The sequence below is a fragment of the Drosophila novamexicana genome, unplaced genomic scaffold (genome assembly GCF_003285875.2).
Source record: "Drosophila novamexicana strain 15010-1031.04,08,12 unplaced genomic scaffold, DnovRS2.1 tig00000877-arrow-arrow-pilon, whole genome shotgun sequence".
In the NCBI taxonomy this organism is placed as follows: domain Eukaryota; kingdom Metazoa; phylum Arthropoda; class Insecta; order Diptera; family Drosophilidae; genus Drosophila; species Drosophila novamexicana.
In genome coordinates, this window is record NW_020824831.1 from 996,757 (window position 1) to 1,015,483 (window position 18,727).

Sequence of the window (18,727 nt, forward strand, 5' to 3'; positions counted from 1 at the left end):
CTAAAGGGAAAAACATGAAGAAAAAGCCAAACTTCGTGGAAATCGGATGAGATTTGACCGAGATATGGGGGTGGTAATTTTTGATCCATGTCTATATACGAATCTTGGGGTAAGATTTGGACATGAATTTCGACTAAAAAATCGGTGTCGAGATTTGAATGCCACATTAATCTAGAGGGAAAACCATGAAGAAAAATCCCAACTTCTTGAAAATCGGATGAAATTTAACCGAGATATGGGGGTGGTAATTTTTGACCCATGTCTTATACGAATGTTGGGGTAAGATTTAGACATGAATTTTTGACCCATGTCTATATACGAATCTTGGGGTAAGATTTGGACATGAATTTCGACTAAAAAATCGGTGTCGAGATTTGAATGCCACATTAATCTAGATGGAAAACCATGAAGAAAAATCCAAGCTTCGTGAAAATCGGATGAGATTTGACCGAGTTATGGGGGTGGTAATTTTTGACCCATGTCTACATACGAATCTTGGGGTAAGATTTGCACATGAATTTCGACCAAAAAATCGATGTTCAGATTTGAATGCCAGAGTAATCTAGAAGGAAAATCATGAAGAAAAGGCCAAACTTCGTGAAAATCGGATGAGATTTGGCCGAGATATGGTGGTGGTAAATTTTGACCCATGTCTATATACGAATCTTGGGGTAAGATTTGGACATGAATTTCGACTAAAAAATCGGTGTCGAAATTTGAATGCCAGATTAATCTAGAGGGAAAAACATGAAGAAAAAGCCAAACTTCGTGGAAATCGGATGAGATTTGACCGAGTTATGGGGGTGGTAATTTTTGATCCATGTCTATATACGAATCTTGGGGTAAGATTTGGACATGAATTTCGACTAAAAAATCGGTGTCGAGATTTGAATGCCACATTAATCTAGAGGGAAAACCATGAAGAAAAATCCCAACTTCTTGAAAATCGGATGAAATTTAACCGAGATATGGGGGTGGTAATTTTTGACCCATGTCTTATACGAATGTTGGGGTAAGATTTAGACATGAATTTTTGACCCATGTCTATATACGAATCTTGGGGTAAGATTTGGACATGAATTTCGACTAAAAAATCGGTGTCGAGATTTGAATGCCACATTAATCTAGAGGGAAAACCATGAAGAAAAATCCAAACTTCGTGAAAATCGGATGAGATTTGACCGAGTTATGGGGGTAGTACCTTTTGACCCATGTCTATATACGAATCTTGGGGTAAGATTTGGACATGAATTTCGACCAAAAAATCGATGTTCAGATTTGAATGCCAGAGTAATCTAGAAGGAAAATCATGACGAAAAGGCCAAACTTCGTGAAAATTGGATGAGATTTGGCCGAGATATGGGGGTGACAATTTGTTGTCGAAGTTAAAAATAAGTTAAGATAGCTGTCAGACTGTAAAGAACTGAGACGACTTCTTGTGAGTTCACAGAATCAAATGATTATCTTTTCCTACTTGCTCAATATGGTCAGAAGCGATTTCAGTTAGACTGCTTTCTGTAGACTCAATCTACTCAATCTACTGCCTGAGAAAAACAAAGAGAAAGTGCTTCATAATGTGTTTATCAAATGAAGCTTATTTGGTGTGGCATAAAATCAAGCTACAAGTATGCAAATCAGACAGTTTCCGATATGTATCTGACTTTTAGCTCTGATTATAAATACTTGTTTTTACAATTCTATGGGACAACATTGCGTATGCTTGACAGCTGCTGTTAATTAGACTAAATCAGACATATAACCTGAGATTTATAGACGCTTTTATAAAAGCCTGTATAATATAGACAAATATATGTTTTTATATACATGAAATATTCCTTGCTATATTTATGTATGTGTAAAGATATATATTCTATATAAGAGACATCCCATATGACATGTTATGTTAGTTTGTGACGTTGATTTGTGCAACTTTGGCAATACTCAACAGGCATGTTTATTGTTACATTGCTGGCTTTTACTTTTTAGCGTGCACACATACACACGCAACAAAAATGTTGCCCTAATGTTTGCCAGACAGCTTGTCTTGTGTGTGTGTGTGTGTGTGTGTGTGTGTGTGTGTGTCTGCGCTTGAGTGTTGGCTATGTGCGCTTATTACACGCGTTTTTGACTTTAATCCTCCGGAGTGCTGGCAAACAAAGCCAAAATAACAAAGGTTTACATAGCTGCCAGTTGGTTTGCAGCTTATCGCAGCAGAAACACACTAACATACGCGAATACACACACAGGTTCATAAATCTGTGGAAAAAAAGAAAACATGTACAAGAAACGAGTCTGCCAGCGAGCTCTGAGCTCATGTTAGAAGTGAAAATCTTAATTATACATGACACCAACAGCAGCCCAGCGCCGACAAGCGTCTGAGATTGAAAGCCGCAGCGGCCATTGTTCAAATATGTGTGTGCTTGTGCGTGTGTGTGCGTGTGTGTGCGTGTGTGAGTGTATGCTGTGCTTGTGCTTGTAAAGTGTCGCCATCTTTTACTCAATTATGGCTGACAAACACGCACTGCGCCCAAACAATGCAGCATGTATTAATTTAATTAAAATCCTTTTATATGTAATTTTCTCTGTTTTTTCACTCCGAATTTCCCCACAGGACAGCAGCAACAGGCGCCGCTTTTGTTCAACTTTCAAGACACATTTATTTATTAAATTTGCCTCAATCTCCCAGGTCTTTCTTCACCAAAGTCTGTGACAAGCACCAATTTCCATTTTGGTATTCTGCATTAATTCGTGCACCAAATGAATTTCCGCAAAGTCGCAGTCGATTTTTTCCTTGGCTTCAAAAAGTTTCTCTAAAACCTAAGTTTTCTTAATGTCGCAATGAAAATCTAATGGCAGCATTTTCCTTAACTTCCTTTAAATTTGAATACATATATATAATATTCTTGTGAATAATTAAAACTGGCTATAAAACGATTTGGATTTGGATTTGGATATCGTCTAAGACATCTATTTTATTTTTTAATGACAATCCATGATGATAAAAAATAAAACATGCACCGCTCTTACTCGGGCTTTCTATAAACCAAAAGCTGCCGACTCCCCATGTTAATGTGAACAAAAATGCAGAGACTTTAGAAGAAAAGAGTTCTAGTTGGGAGCTCCCGACGCGCTCGCTTGTAGTAATAAAGATAAATAAAACAAAAAGTTCCTTTGGCTGGGTTCAAACTCGCAACTGGCCGCAAATTGTGGCTTTAATGAGTGCGAAACACAAATTGGTGTTTTTACTTGATTTATAGCTACATAGCTAGGAGGGTGGTGGGGATAGCTATAAAAGTTTTTTGACTCTCGCTCTCAATATTTATCAAAGCTGCTAAAAAAAACACGATTTCGACATCGATCTTAATCGATTAGTTGGTAACGGAGCAAGTAATCGATTAGTTGGTAACGGAGCAAGTAATCGATTATTGGAAACAAACACGTACTGCGCGGGCACTAGGAGGACCTACTTTCCAAACTTAAAGTCTCTAGCTCTTATAGGTTCTGATATCCTCGCATTCATACATACGGACGAACGAACAGACAGACTGACGGATATGGCTATGAAGATGTCTCCTTCTATGCGGACGAATATATTTCTTTTGCGCTGCTCAAAACAAAAGCGACTTTCTTAAAACGCCTTAGAACTAGGCAACTCAAAATAGCGAGGGTTTAAAAATAGATGTCTATTTACTTTTTGGAAAAGTTCTGTAGTACTTATAAAACTTTCGATAGTCATTTAAAATAAGAATAATTGTTTATAGCGGCTTTCTATTAAACGGAATAAATGACTGAAGACTTATGGGTTGTTTTCCAATTAGACCAAATAGCGCAGGTTGGCGCATCTCGGCAAAAGTTTGGCATGCAAGACTTGAAAACAAGTTTTTAGCAGCCGCTGGCTTTCGAGCCGAACAGAAATAACATGCGAGTACACGTAAAATAACAAGCAACAAAATATTGTTGTCATTGTCAACTTGAAAAGTCATTCTACGAGCACTTGCGCCATTTAGAGCATGGCTACAAAAATGTTTCTCATACCATGTACAAGTGTATAAGAGAAGTATATTGGTTCATCGCGCTGGGCGTGAGATGAGAGCTGCCAAGTTTAATCTTTAAAAATAACCAAGTAAATGAGGAGCCGTTTAGAGGCGTTCAAACCATGGAAGTCTCTGTCTTTGACAGCAGCTTCAGGTAAACTATTAACCACGACTACTACCACGCCTAGAAATTTTAAAACGGTTGGAAAGCCACTGCTTGAAACGGACAGTCTTTATGTATTCCACTGATTTAAGCTGATTTCTGCACTGTGCACAGCGTATTGTGCAGTTGGTTACAGCCCACTGCCAATTGTTGTTTTCTTCATCTTTTTCTTTTGCTGGGCAGCGATAAATTCGGCGCACTGTCAACTCACCTCAGCTGGCGCTCCTGCTCGAAACGCGGTATCCACACGGGCAGCGTTAGTTGCCTGCGTGTTGCATGCTTCAGAAAATATACCATGGCGCGCACATTCTCATGCTGTCAGGCGAAAAGGAAATGGTATATACTATACATGCAGCATATATATGGCTTACCTGATCCTGAAAATCGCTGCGCCAGCCGGCTATAAAGTGCGGTGCATGTGGCCCAAATAGTGCGCCCAAAAAAATGCGCTCGAATGTCTTCTCGCACTCGAAAATGGCCACTGTGGAGCATAGAGAAAGAGAGGCAATTACAGCATTAGCTCCACAAGGAGCAGCTCCAACAAAGAAGCCCCACAAAAAGAGCCAATTACGCATCTGCACTTGTTGCCTGCTTTCCCTTCTATTTTGTTTTTTTTTTCTTTTTTTTTTTTGGGAGCATGCATGCTGCGTGCGGCGGTTGCCACAAAATGAAGTCGCAGCGGCAGCTAACGGAAAACGGAAGCTTGCTGAAATGTCAGCAGCCAAAAAAAAAAAAAAAACATTGAAATTGTTTGTAAAAGCAAACGCAGGTCTCTAGTTAACTGGGCTAAGAGCGGGTTGCCTCCGGGCAGTGGGGTGGCAGGGCTGCTGACAGCATTTTGGCTACTGTTGCAAGCGTAAAACTGCACGCGTTGTACACGAAAAACATGTAGGTGTGCTCGAGCCGAGCGTGCCCGACACGCAGATGCCCTCTATCGAGCTGTCATTCGCACACACATGCTACAAGGTGCCTTTCCTCCTTCTCTATTTACAGTCTGAACAGATATTTGCCAAGCTTAAATATGGCACTCAAATACATTTTACATACATTACATACATTCGCACAAAAGCATTATACCTATTTAATGGGTGCAGGGTATATTAAACAACGCAAGCTTTAACGCTGGCCAAGGCACACACGAGGTTCACACACACACACACACATGCACACGCACCACACACACACATACTTAGCACTCAGTCTGAAGCTTTGGCATACCATTAATTCTGTTCGTCTTCGTGCTGTCAAGTTTTACGCAGCATTTTAATTAGAGCCAACACCCAACACACACACAAACGCAGCCTCTAGAGGCATGGCCCAAATAGCCTGCAACACTTTAAGGCACTTTACAAGTTTAACGATGCAACAAGCAACGAACAGAGCAACAAGCAACAAGCAACAGCAGCCGCATTAGCAACACCTTCGCCTCAACTTAACGTAATTTCAGCTAGCAATTAGGGCAAACACGTGATTAAAAGAGATTCGCTTGCTTATATAAGCAGGGTTATAATCTGATGCGATGCCATAAAATTCATTAAAATATGCGAGACAAAAGGCCATGCCCAAGAGCACACCACACACACAGACACACACCACTCACACACACATATGTCGGTGTATTAAATTATTAAGTTTGTTCCTTTGACTTACCCAACAGTTGAACAACCACCTCGGAATCGCGCACACCCCAATCCCAACAGGTGCGCAAAGCAATATACAAAATGTTGTGATATTTTCCCATGAGGCAGACCTGCAAGAGACACGTTCACACTCCCTCTATATAAATATATACACATGTATAAAATGAAAAGTTTTTGCATAAAACGCATTTAAATTTAAATTAAATGCCAAGCATTTTGACCAAACGCATATGCTACAAATTGCTTTGGTATTATGCAGGACTTAAAAGCTAAACATTAATCAAAAATGTGTGTGTGTGTGTTTGTGTGTGTGGACTTAAAAGTACATAAATTCATGTGTATACAAATCCTGCTCCTAAAATCACATGATTGATTATTCATTATGGGATAAATAGATTATATTAAGAGCCAAGTTTTTAGATTTTCAATGCTTTTTAATAAAATACCGTTCATAAAGCGATGCACAGATATGACCGAACCCTACTTTACAACACTGATTTTATCGCTTTGGACTAATCGATAACAAGGCATACATTATATAGAATAAAGTAACTAGATAACAGGTTGATTAGGCTCTTAAGATAATAACTATTTTGTAAATGCTTCAAAATATGTTTTTAAGTCAGCTTACTTTCCATACATTTCCGAGGGCCAGCCTCTGATAAAAACTGATAAAATAACGAATATGGAGTGAGACATTTTGTGCATGCCCTTGCAGAGAGTGTTCAAAAGTAGTTTCAAAAATCCATACATATATGTATGTATATATTCTTGATTATTACCGACGAAAGAGTCGAAGTAGTCAGGCCGATGTTGTCGTAGTAGACCAGATCGGACTGCTATATCAAATAGGTGACAAAGAGACCTCGGACAGAAAATAAGTTCTTTATATGAATTCATTTTTTCATAAGATATCTTGATCAAATAAATCGTTCAAATCGTTGAGCATCCCTACTCATAAAGTTACGGAAAGCCTTTATTAATGTTTCCTCAATAAGATTCAAGAAAGTCAGCCAGTTGGGGCAGCTTTTGTCATATTATGCGTAAAAAAAACTATATTTTATATAAACAAACTAACCCAATATATTAAATGAAAATTTACAAAAATAAAACAAAAACCGTGATGAAAATATGTAAATCGTATTTCTACGTAAATCTCACATTGCCGTTGCCCTGCTTGGCCAGTCGATGGAAACGCAAAGCTTCAATGACCGCCATGCTGGCGACCTCTTCGGTCTGTACATTCTGGCCCACAGAGCAGCCCTTGATGATGGCGCTCAGGTGATCGAGGACATCGCGGCGCGACTGTCGGTCCTGCAGTCCGTTCCGCGTGATGCGCTCGAAGGTGTCATTGAAGAAGCACTCGAAGATGTAGTCCATGACCAGTTGGCGTCTCGGCGCCTTGCCGCAGCGCTGGTGACTGGCTCGGCTTGTCGCCGCCCGTGGCCCGACCAATGGCCGGAAGCCGTAAAAGTATTGCGGCAATGACAGCAGCCAAACCGAAGCCAGTTGCCGTTTTAATTGACTTACGAGCTGCTGCAATGCCAACAACCACTGCAACAACATGTTGGCAAATAAATAACAACAAAAACAACTACAAATTAGTGTTTAATTCAAGAAGAAATTCACATTCAAATAAAACCGATTTTGAATAGACAAAAATACGTTAAACAAAGTTCGGCACTCGGAAGCAAATAAAAAGGAAGGTAAACTTCACGTGCGAACAGGCAGAGGGTGAGCAGCACAGATAGAGAGAGAGTGCGAGCGTACACAACAGCACGCGCTCTTCCTCTCTCGCTAACTGTGTGCGCTCTCCATATTGATTTTTTCGTGTTGGCAACAATACGCACACAAACAAAAACAATACGGTAAAAACAAGAAGCAAAATTGTAAACAAACAAAATATTCGCATTGCGTAGTATGTACTATATTTACATTTAATCAATTCATGGAAAACCGCGCGCATTCAACTAAATCGAATTGCATATTCGATTAGTTCTAATACTTGTTATCATATCACATTGTTTACAAATGCCGACTAGGTGTTCTTTTAAATATTTTATAGCCAGCAAACAGGTATCTGTGCTTTCTGGGCGTAACAGTTAAATTGGAACAGTTTTTAAATTTTACAAAAAATGATATCTCTTATGCAGCCGCTCTGTAGCATTCGGTATGAAAAACTCGCTTCTTTATTGCATTATCAAGCAAACGCGCCAAACAATACAATAATTCGCGCTGTTCAAACGCCGTTAAGCAACTGAGTAGCTGCCCCAAAGAATATATGTAACATTTCAGACCTAACGCTCAGCTGTTCTTACCTTTCTCCCACACAATGACTCTCTTCTGCTCTCTTCTTGGCAACCCACCATTAGAAACAGGTCTCTCACCCACGCTCACACACTCTAGAACTCTGCGCCTCTCTCACTCTCTTACACTGTCCGTTCCGATATTTGCTTTAAGCAACAATTTACTTTATTACGACGGCAGTGTGTAATTATTTAACAATTTTTTTAATATTTGTATTTGGCAAGCTTCAATTAACGTATACCTGATTGATCGGAGGAATACAATACAAGTTAAAATTAAAAATGACTTTTTTCGAACTAATTTATTCATTAAAAGAAACAAATTAAAGATATTTCAAAAATAGATATGACAAAAAATATCTGATGAAGCACATAGGGAAAAATTAAAAATAAATCTGATATGCAATCGAATCAAAAAGATACATTAAATATGCCCTGAAAATGGAAAATCTTTTGTACAAATCGATGAATACCAATCTTATTTTAATTTTTATAGATCTGTGGCCAGAATGCATCGGCAATACAAGAACCTTCAATAGTTTAACACTTCTAGTATGTAGGTCGCACATCACCTGTAAAGAAAGTCCTCAGGAATTTTTTCAATTTCTTTTTACTTCATTTTGTATTTATTTGCACATGTGAATTACATTGGGGCTATTTTAATTGATTTAAGTGCTAACCGTGCACAACATTTAAAAAAAACAAGCTGTTGTGTAAAATTTTTAAAAAGAAATCCTTTAGTTCCGTTGCATTTTATTAATTTTTTATAATTTTTAACACAATTTTATTTATTTGCATATGTTAATTGAATTGCGGTTCTTGAAAATAATTCAAGAGCGATATGAGAGACGCCATTATATGCAATTAAACATAAAACAATATGACAATATTTACCATCCATTCGAGTATTTATTTTTGCTGTTCTGTAACTTTAACGCTTGCATATCAATTACAGAGCTTAAATATTCATATTGCTAGCGTTGTATTTACATATAGATATTTAATATTTACTCTGAAAATTACCCACTGTGCAAATGTGTATTTTAATGAAGACATTAATTAAACCCATTCACTTGGGCCAGAAGAAGACGGAGTGGTTGATTGTCCCATTTTATGTGGATGGTGCTCTTTAATCAGTTGAATAAGCAGAAACGAGCAAGAATGCGCGACATCAAGGTGAGAGACTGCAAGATACTCTGTAATTTGTACGCAATCTAAACATGATGTAGTCAATTGTATAAAAAGAGGAAATTAAAAAGAGAAATTATATACATTATCGAGTCAACTATTATTGTTTGGCTTACAGTATAAACCAATCACTCCAAGTGGTTCCATGAATACACGCTTTGGCTCGAAAGTTTCTTTGACCCCAATTTTCAAATTGGTACTGAAGAATTCAAGTTTTAATTTAATACATTCCGTTCTAATACAAATATTGCAATCCGTAAATATTTTTCTATACAAAAATACGATCGCCATTAAAAATTTGAGTTTTCAAAGTATGCTTAAACAAAAGTCAGTTATACTTACTTCGGAGGCGGGTCCACCTCCAGAGTTTTTTATTTTTAAACCAGCTCTTAAAGGTCTTTCAGTACGATGAGTTTATAAAGATGGACTGTATGTCATCGATTGTAGATCTATAAAATAGATTAAGACTCGGAGCAGCAAGGCATAACTTTATTGTGTCCCATAGCAGATATTTTATGCGTAAAGGGTACACGAATGGTAAGAACTTAACGTCTTCTTGCCTGAGTGCAATGTGCATCATTAAGTGCACTTCATTAAAATACGTAAAAGTCATAAATATTACCTGCGATTTTAATGCGACTTCCCCAAACGAATGCTTCATTAATTTAAGAGGCGGTCCATTGAATTTGTGGCCGAAACGCAAACCGAGTGGCGAGCTGTGAAAAACTGCCAAATAAATTGAATTAAATGTGTATGCAATCAGTTATTGAGCACTATAATCAAGTACATGATGCAATGTACCCCAACATTGACTCACACACAGACACACACAGACACGCGTGCACTTGTTGTCTGGCGTATTTATATAAAATGTTGTGGCTCCACGAAACGGAAACGGAAATGCGACCGCAGCAAGCGCCACGTACGCAGCCAGACAAATTTAATATTATGCTCTGTTCAGAAAAGTAAAAAATAAAATGGGGTGAAAATGGAAAATAGTGTGATAAATTCAATGGAAAAACACACAATGCTAAAATCTGCATAAATTGATGACAGGAAATAAATATAATGCAATTGAAAATGTGAGCAAAATTTATAATAATAAGAATAATTGATGAGCCGCCTATGCAATATACTATATAATGTAATGTTTAGCGCAATACAATTACAAAAGTACTAATAAAATTAAATTCTTAAAATTATTGAAAAATTGAACTAAATTTGTCTTGGGATGAAGGCAGCACGAAGCTAGGTTCAGGGTATCTACTAGTCGGGCACACCCTAGTAGAGCAACATAACTTTAGGATTTGCAGCCATGGATAGAAACTATTTTCAGGCTGCGGTCGAAAATGCAATGCTTCCGAAATCATTTACCATCATCTACGAACCAAGGCTGGCACTTGAGAAAATGCCCGGGTGCACGTATGTGCATCTATATGTTGACATACATTAGCCAAGTGCTTGCAATAAATTGCTGTCAATTGTGGGCTCCATCTTTATCTCTGGGGCGCATCCGTTGCGAATGTGAAGTGGTAGTAATTCAAATCTCTGCCAAGCACTGTCAAGGCAACTGCACGCGATTGTCCTTTAATGATATGCTTGAAGCAAGTCGACTATGTAGACCAAACATTTGATTGCTGATTTTGTATTTTGCCTGTTTTTCTTTTTTTCAGGCTGCTGTGCCAGGAGATCAACGAGGATGATTCATTTAATCTGGAGTACCGCGGCCCGGTCATCATGAAAGGCAAGCCGACGCCGATGGACTGCTGGTTCCTGACACGTGCCACCAGCGCACTAAATGCCAGCAGCAGCGGCAATGGCAGCCTCGACTCGCCGCAGCTGCAGCCCACAACGCCAACGGCCACAACGCAACGGCTGGTCATGGGCATGGGACATGCGAGTGTCTCACGTACATCCTCGGCGAGCGGCAGTGCCGGCGGTGGCGGTGGCGGCGGTGGCAGTGGTGGGGGAGCAGCCGCAACGGGTCCTGTGGCGCCCTCAGATGCATAGGATATGCAAAAGGATGCAAATATACTGTAAATCTACGTGCAACTCCTTGACTTCAGCAGCCAAGCGACTATCTAACTGATTGTGTGTGTGTGGTGTGTGTGTGTATGTGTGACTTGGCCACTTAACCACTTCATTTCAATGTATTTGTGCTGTCTTGGCTTGCATCCTTGTGTGCATCTGCGTGTGTAAGTGTGTGTGTGTATGTGTGTATGTGACTGCTGCTGCTGCTGCCACATTGCGGCTGAAGAAGTTGGCATCAGGCATCGCTGGATCGTTGTGCAAGGTAATTTATGTTAATGCTCTTACAGCTGTAACCTCACAAAAGAGGCTAGGGTAAGAGAGAGGGAGAGAGAAAATGGAGTTAGTGTCTATGGGACACGCCCACACAAGTTAGTTTACAAATGATTTACATTTCTTCAGCGATTACGCTGCGTATACGTAATTTATGGGCATATTTACAAGGCTTATTTGTACTGCATAAATCAAAACCGTGTCTCTGCTGTACAAAATTAGCATTATGTATCATTTTTATGCCCCACCCATAGACGTTCGCCATTTGTTAAAGTGTTATCGCTGCAAACTCAACCAAACACGATTTGCTGTCGGGCCATAAAAGCAAGCGCACATATCCTGTACAAGTTTTCATGCTGTTTGCCCAAAAGCCTCGCTGCTTGTGCAGTAAACTAGATAAGTCCAAAACAACTCAATATAAAAGCCATAATATGACAAACATTTAAACATATATATATCTGCACTTCAGCAGCCGCCGAGCTTGAACCCAAGCCCAAGTCTCGTCTCTAACATTTTGGAGCATACTTGCGGGGCTGCCAAAGGATTGTCAACAGCGCCAAGCGAATTGTTTGCTTTTGTTTACAAAAGTTTGGCCAGCCTCCTGCTATGAATCTATGTAGCTTATATATGTCTATATATATATATATATATATATATATATATATGTATATAAATGAATAGGTATAACAGAGCCACCACAAAACCTGCCTTTCTGGGCGCTGGAAAGAAAGAGCACCAGCTTTGGAATTTAACACATATTTTCATATCAAATATTTGGCATAAACAAACAACCGCAGTAGCAGAAAGGATGCCATGGAACAAACAGCAAATATATGTAAATTGGCGAGGGCAGCTTAAAAATAATGCTTTAAAATTTTTTTTAATATAAGAAATCCCAAAATCTTTTTCAAGAACCTCAGAGATTTTGCTATTTTCTCTAGGATTGCAATCGCCCAATCACTTAAAAGTAAGCTTTTCACCTGTTTATAGCTGACACAAAAATTTAACATCAAATTAGCCTTGCTTGAGATCCTTGATGGAGCTATGTTTTTGTAAAGAAGCCTCGCGTTTCTGTACATTTTTGGGTAGTTTTAGAAGTATCGATACCATATTGCGAACTTTATTTTAATCCAGATAACTTTTGAAGTTTCTAAAACGTTAACTTTAAAAATTTGCTGCACAATTGTTAAAAGCCGCTAAACCATTGCTTAAAATAAAAATGACACAGAATCGTTAACAGCTGCTTAACATATGCGTAACGTAAAATGCCGATATCAGGAATGTGTATACTTGCACGGCCACAATCTTTAACAGGGCCTTAACATACGCTCAACATATGCTTAACATATATACGTCAATAACAGCACATTTATAATGTTGAAAATTTGGCACAGGGAAAATACTTTTTGCGAACAATTATACAGCGACCCTCGCCAGATATAACTCAAGTATATCTTCAGCCCGAAAACTTTGTTAATGTATATGACATTGAGGCAAAGCGAATCGCATTAAACGCCCACGAGCCGACCCAGGCGCAGACACAGATACAAATACAGATACAGATACAAATAAGGCTAGAGAAACAAATATGTCGAGAGCTGCTTATAGACTTGCATACAGATTTGTTTTGGAAAGTGTCTCCGAGCTGTGTATTGTGGGCGGAGCATTTTATATTGGCTCTCAATGTCTGTTTATGGCCTCGATATGCACACATTATCGTTAAATGCCAACAATAACTATAACAATAACAACAACAACAACAACAACAACAACAACAATGCAATTTCATGACTTGCAAGTAGAAAGGCATTTTGATGATGATGCCATACAAGTGTGTGTGCGGGTGTGTGTGTCCCTAACGATGCCTCGTTAGAAATGGATTAACATTGATTAGTTGTCGCAATTCTCTTGCTTCTGCTTTATTTATATCATTTCTTTTGCCTGCAAATAATAATTAAAAAGGGTAAACGAAATGTTTGTTAAGCACATTTCTCATAATTTATATAAATCACATTTCTGTTACGGTCAGCAGCTCATTTGCATTCATAACGAATACAGGCAGCACAAGAGATTGAAATTAAGGTCTTAGGAGCACAGAATTGGGGTGGCTTAAGAATAAAAGTTTTCGACTGCGAGTTGCTCTGTTGACACTTAAATAACAATACAAAATACCTGGAAAAAGTCTTGTGGATTACAAAAGCGGCGGCGGGATTGGGTGAAAGCCTTAATTGTAAAAGGTATAGGACCTCTTTTGCTCAAACAAGGTTTAAATTCTACCATTGAAATGTTCACACATTATAATTTACCCATGCCATTCTTTTTCCACTTAGAGCAAAGAAGCAATTTCATAATAAAACTAAACATGGTTTGTTAGAAAAAAGTGTATAACAATCGATATACTAAACAAAAAGCTGTGAAAGTCTAATTGCATATTTCTTGTAGAGCTTCGAAAACAAGGTTTTAGATTTTGCAGCCTTGGTAGAAGTTTTCACAAAGATCTTTAAAAAATAAAAATATCTAGAACAAAAGCTGCATATAACAATTTTCCAAATACGTTTCGTCTTTCCTTTATGGTGTCTCAAAGAAAACTTGCATAATCCAATATACACCCAATTCCCTTTTTGGAAACACGGAATAAATAATCTTGACTGTCCAACAGGAAACCATATTAAATATGCTTCGTTGGCTTTAGTTAAAAAAAAAAGAAGAAATAAATAAAAAGGAAAAAAGATGCCAGCAATACTTTCGTCACACTGTCTGCTCTAAGCATCCGGTTTCCCCCACAGCCAACCCTTAACCCAGCAGCTGCTGCCTGGCTGCTCTCTAAAAAATGTTCTTCATTTCTTCTATTTAGCTTTTATTTATACTTCACATCCGGCTTATTTGAGCAGGATGTTGCCGCAGGTCGCCAGTCTTGGCGTTCATTTTCTTATATCCTCTTTAAAATTTGAAGCTCTCCAAGTTATATTTCGATTCGATATTGAGGGCAAAACTGAGTGCTTTGCTTATGCCACGATTGGCCCTTTAATTACCTTTTGCAGCTGTAATTAATTTAAGGGATTGCATTCACTAATTCAACGCTCATGCATTCATTCAAAGGCCGCTTTGACCTGCTGCGAAATGCAACTTTAATGAGCTCTTAATTAGGCCTGCCTGTGCCGCTTTGGGCCACTTGCAAATCGTGCCGCACTCATTTATCATTTGATGCCTGCTTGGAGATTTCTTTGGATTTCCGCACCAATTCGCATCCATCACTATATATTATATATATTGCCTTTTCTTATTTATTTTTCCCATGTTTTTTTCTCGCACAATTTGGTTTTCTGTTCGCGTTGCTTACATTTCAAATACACACAATGCGAATCCCGAAACCAATCAAATAAATATTTGCCTAACTAAATACAACATCAACTCTCGACTGACTCTGATCCTGGGGCTGGCCCTCGACCCTGAGCCTGAGCCTGGCCGTGGCATCCTGTCCTTTTTCAAGGCCATTGCGTTTGAGCCTCATACAAAATTTAGTTGAAATTGCAAGTGACAGGCTTCTTCTTCTGCTCCTCCTGCTACTGCTGCTGCTGCTGATGCTTTTTCTTCCAGTTCGAGTTGGGCTTTTCTCATTAAAAATTCATAAAGATGGAAATTATGATTGCGATGAGCCGCCGACGACAAAATGTCAGAGGCAAAGCTACTGCTGCTGCTGCTCCTAGTTGTGCGCTTAAGTCAGTAGGCCAGGGAGAAAGAGGGAATAAAATAGGTAATATTTATTTTAGGCATGCCGAAGCTTATATGCTCTTGCATATAAAAAGCTGATTTGGAATACCTTTTAAGCTTTAGCCACGTACCGGACTTTTTTTATTATTATTATTATTTTTATTGAAGCTTTTCATCGAGAATCTAAAAATAATCAGAGCGGTTTGACAGTGAATGGAAAAATAAATTTGACACAAATAAAATGTTTGATAGCTTCTTCTAGGACTCTGCAATTATGGAATATTAATATATTCCATAAAATCTTAATATGCTAATAAAAATACCAATAAGTTAAATAATTATATACAAATTATACAATAAAAATGAAAATTAATGAATATAATCTTAATATGAGTTAGATGGGTTGCAAAAAAAATTCGAATACCCTTCATTAGTTACCAAACAGTAAATATCCTTAAAGACTTTCTAGAGGGAAAACTTTCTAGTCAAAAACAAAAGCAATATCTCTATAACTGTTTGTCCTGAATGGCTGACTGACAATGCACAGCCCAAACCGTTAGAGCTAGAAAGCTGAAATGTTCACTGTAGTTACCTTATGTGATGGGGTTTCAGGAAATTCCAGCCGCATGTTTGGAAAAATGGCGAAAAACGTTTGAATGAAACTTTGTTTTTACCTTTCGATCGGCCTCAAACTCTTTTTCAAAGATCTTCGTTCAAATTCATTTAAGGGGCTTTCACACCTTTCTTAAATGTATTCCTCCTTGGTGGAATTGGGATTGGAATTGGAAATTCATTTGCAAGTATCTATCACAAAATCAAAGCTTTATTGGTGCTGGTTAGTTTATATACTACTTAATTTTGACATATTATTTGTTCAGTTAGGTTCTAATTATCACATAATTTTCAATATTTTAAAGTTATTTATCGAAAAAGAGTCCATTATCTCAATTCAACTATACCAAGCCTCAATTTGTCGCGCCCTTTTCTTTCGTATATCCCTTTTATGATATTTGTTAGCAATAAATATTATGTAATCGGTTGTGCCTCTTCCCAAGCATTTCAAACCACTTCACATAGCTAATATGACCCGCCCAGGCAAATCACTTATGACGGGTATTAAAAAAACGTTGAGCAAAAAAAATAAATTACAAGGCAAAAAAGTTGAGTCAGATAATAATATGTCTAACGTTAATGCTGATGACAACGACTATGTCAATGATGATAATGTGTGCCCGGGTGCTGCATCCGGTGCGGCAGACATTCAGGCGTGACAACTTATGTGTCAGTCAGGCAAAAATTACGTATACGCCGTGTGTGTAATGCAAAATTAGTGAGTGCTCGACAAAAAAAAAGAAAAGGGTTGCAAGAGGCGACAAACTTCTACGACATGTGTTGCGCATTTTAATAGAAACAACTGACACGTTGACACATTGAAATGCTCGTAAGGGCAAAGAGCTCAAGAGACTTTTTAGATTGAATTATTTGTATACCCTTGTAGTGAGTTTTATAAGTCTGTCGTGAAATGTGTAACGCATAGAATAGACGTCGACGAACCCAATAAATATAAATATTGTATGAAAAACATGTTAAAAAAATCTTATCAACATCGCACGACTATATTGTATAGCATTATAGAAAGAACCGGTCGAAATTGGTAAATCTAAATAAGTTAAATAAATTATTGTAAAATCGTATGACTTTAAGGTCATTTAAACTTCGGCATGCCAAAAAGAAATCTCGTCTGTTTTTTATTTAGCTATTTCAAACATTTACCCTATTGCTTACCTTGGGTAAATAAAAGTTAAAATAGGCAGCTTGGGTCTTACTGAGACTCCTGCCAACCCTATGATAGCCGCACAGGGTTCCAGCTAAGTTTGCGCCTTGCGGTTAGTTTGCGAAAACTTTTGCTATTTGATTATTGCCACTTGCAGCATGCAGCACCAAAAGTTTTATGGTCTCATCTACGGCATTAATAAATAATACCTGGCAGATGTATATAGTAGCTGTGTTCATAAAGTGGCCGCACTCTTTTCCCAGCTCCATTAAATTGTTTGCCTCGGAACCGACCTTGTGTAAAAAGTACATCAAAGTTAAGTTCCCAAAGCGATTGTCAACTTGACGCAATTCAAATTTGGTCACAGTAAACATAGGGTTTACGCAGACGTAACCTAACATTTGTTCAACGACCCTGCCACCCAACTCTCCATCAAACTGAACCTGTTCAAACATGCGAGTCAGGACTTAATCGAATACTCGGCACTAATTTCAATTAAAGTTGAAACGCCCGCAGACGCAAGCACACACACCCGCACACACTTACCCGCACACACAACCAATGCACAATTTAACAACAACATTAACTAACAGCCCCATCAAGCCCTTCCCACACTCCCCTCAGATGGACAGACAGACAGTCGGTTGTCTGCGTTGGCAAACAGACGCCTTTCATTTGCATTTATTGCCAGGCCACAGTCTCTGCCCCTGTCTTTGCCCCTGCAACAGCCACACAATTTGTTGCAGCCACAGCTGCTGCTAGTCGTTGCAAGTGAAGCCAACTCGAAATGCTTCCAAATGTTGCCTATAACAAATCAATTTGGTTCAAGCTTAGCATATTTAATTGAACTTCGATGCGCTTTGCATTTGTTACGCCAGCTTGTGGCTTTCCATCTATACACTGTAAAAAACGAAATGGCTCTTAAAAAAGTTGATGTAAAATAGAATATAGAATGCATGCTGGTATAGCCCGACTTTGCATAAATTATTTTTCTTTTATTTCCACTACTCGCTAAAAGGAAAAAAAGTATATATGTATAGGTGGAAATATGTTTGATTTAAATGAATATTAATTAATAGATCATATACTAATTTCAATGACCTTTGCTTGAGATATCATCAGTGCTTGGCGTCGTCACTGTTCAGTTAAGCGAATGTCAGTCTTACTAAGAAAACTCATAACTAATTGTTTGCAACTTAAATAAATTTTAATAAATATTAAAATATTTCTTATTATGAAATATAATACACAAAAGAGGCCAAGACAAAGAGACTTCACCTTAACCCAAGCCAACAACTGGCATTTTCGTTTGTTAAAATTTTAATTAAAACTGGAAATAATATATTTCATGTGAACAAAGCAGCTAAGAGAGGAATTCGCACTCATTTGTCGTACAAGAAGATGCCAATGAAAGCATGCTATAGACCCTTTGTGACTGTAGAGAATTTATCAGAATTAATACATATTTTATTTGAAAATTTGTTATATTGAATGCAAAAACAAATTAATAAATTTGTCAACAGACGACTTGATAATTTCTCTCAAATTAACTTCAAATGTATAGAACAAGAACAGAAAGGTTTTCTTTAAAATAAAGCATTAACATTACC

At 38.0% G+C, this 18,727-nt stretch overlaps 2 protein-coding genes across 4 annotated transcripts in view; one reads left to right on the forward strand and one right to left on the reverse strand.

Moving 5' to 3' along the window:
• LOC115764883 overlaps window positions 1-7,449 on the reverse strand; it is a 43,037-nt gene extending 35,588 nt beyond the window's left edge. Inside the window, exons 1-4 of one of the 2 annotated variants that reach the window (XM_030708163.1) lie at window positions 6,999-7,441; window positions 5,848-5,947; window positions 4,569-4,678; window positions 4,409-4,512 (exon numbers count right to left, since the gene is read on the reverse strand). In XM_030708163.1, the coding sequence (XP_030564023.1) occupies window positions 4,409-4,512; window positions 4,569-4,678; window positions 5,848-5,947; window positions 6,999-7,403 (719 nt within the window). In that variant the 5' untranslated portion in view covers window positions 7,404-7,441. Of the gene's footprint in view, window positions 1-4,408; window positions 4,513-4,568; window positions 4,679-5,847; window positions 5,948-6,998 lie in introns of both variants that reach the window. The other variant, XM_030708164.1, reaches the window with a different exon arrangement.
• LOC115764882 (guanylate cyclase soluble subunit beta-1) overlaps window positions 1-18,727 on the forward strand; it is a 91,863-nt gene that overhangs the window by 69,226 nt on the left and 3,910 nt on the right. For both annotated transcript variants that reach the window (XM_030708161.1, XM_030708162.1), the window contains one exon: window positions 11,005-11,624. In XM_030708161.1, coding sequence (XP_030564021.1) covers window positions 11,005-11,341 — 337 coding nt within the window. In that variant the 3' untranslated portion in view covers window positions 11,342-11,624. The remainder of the gene's footprint in view (window positions 1-11,004; window positions 11,625-18,727) is intronic.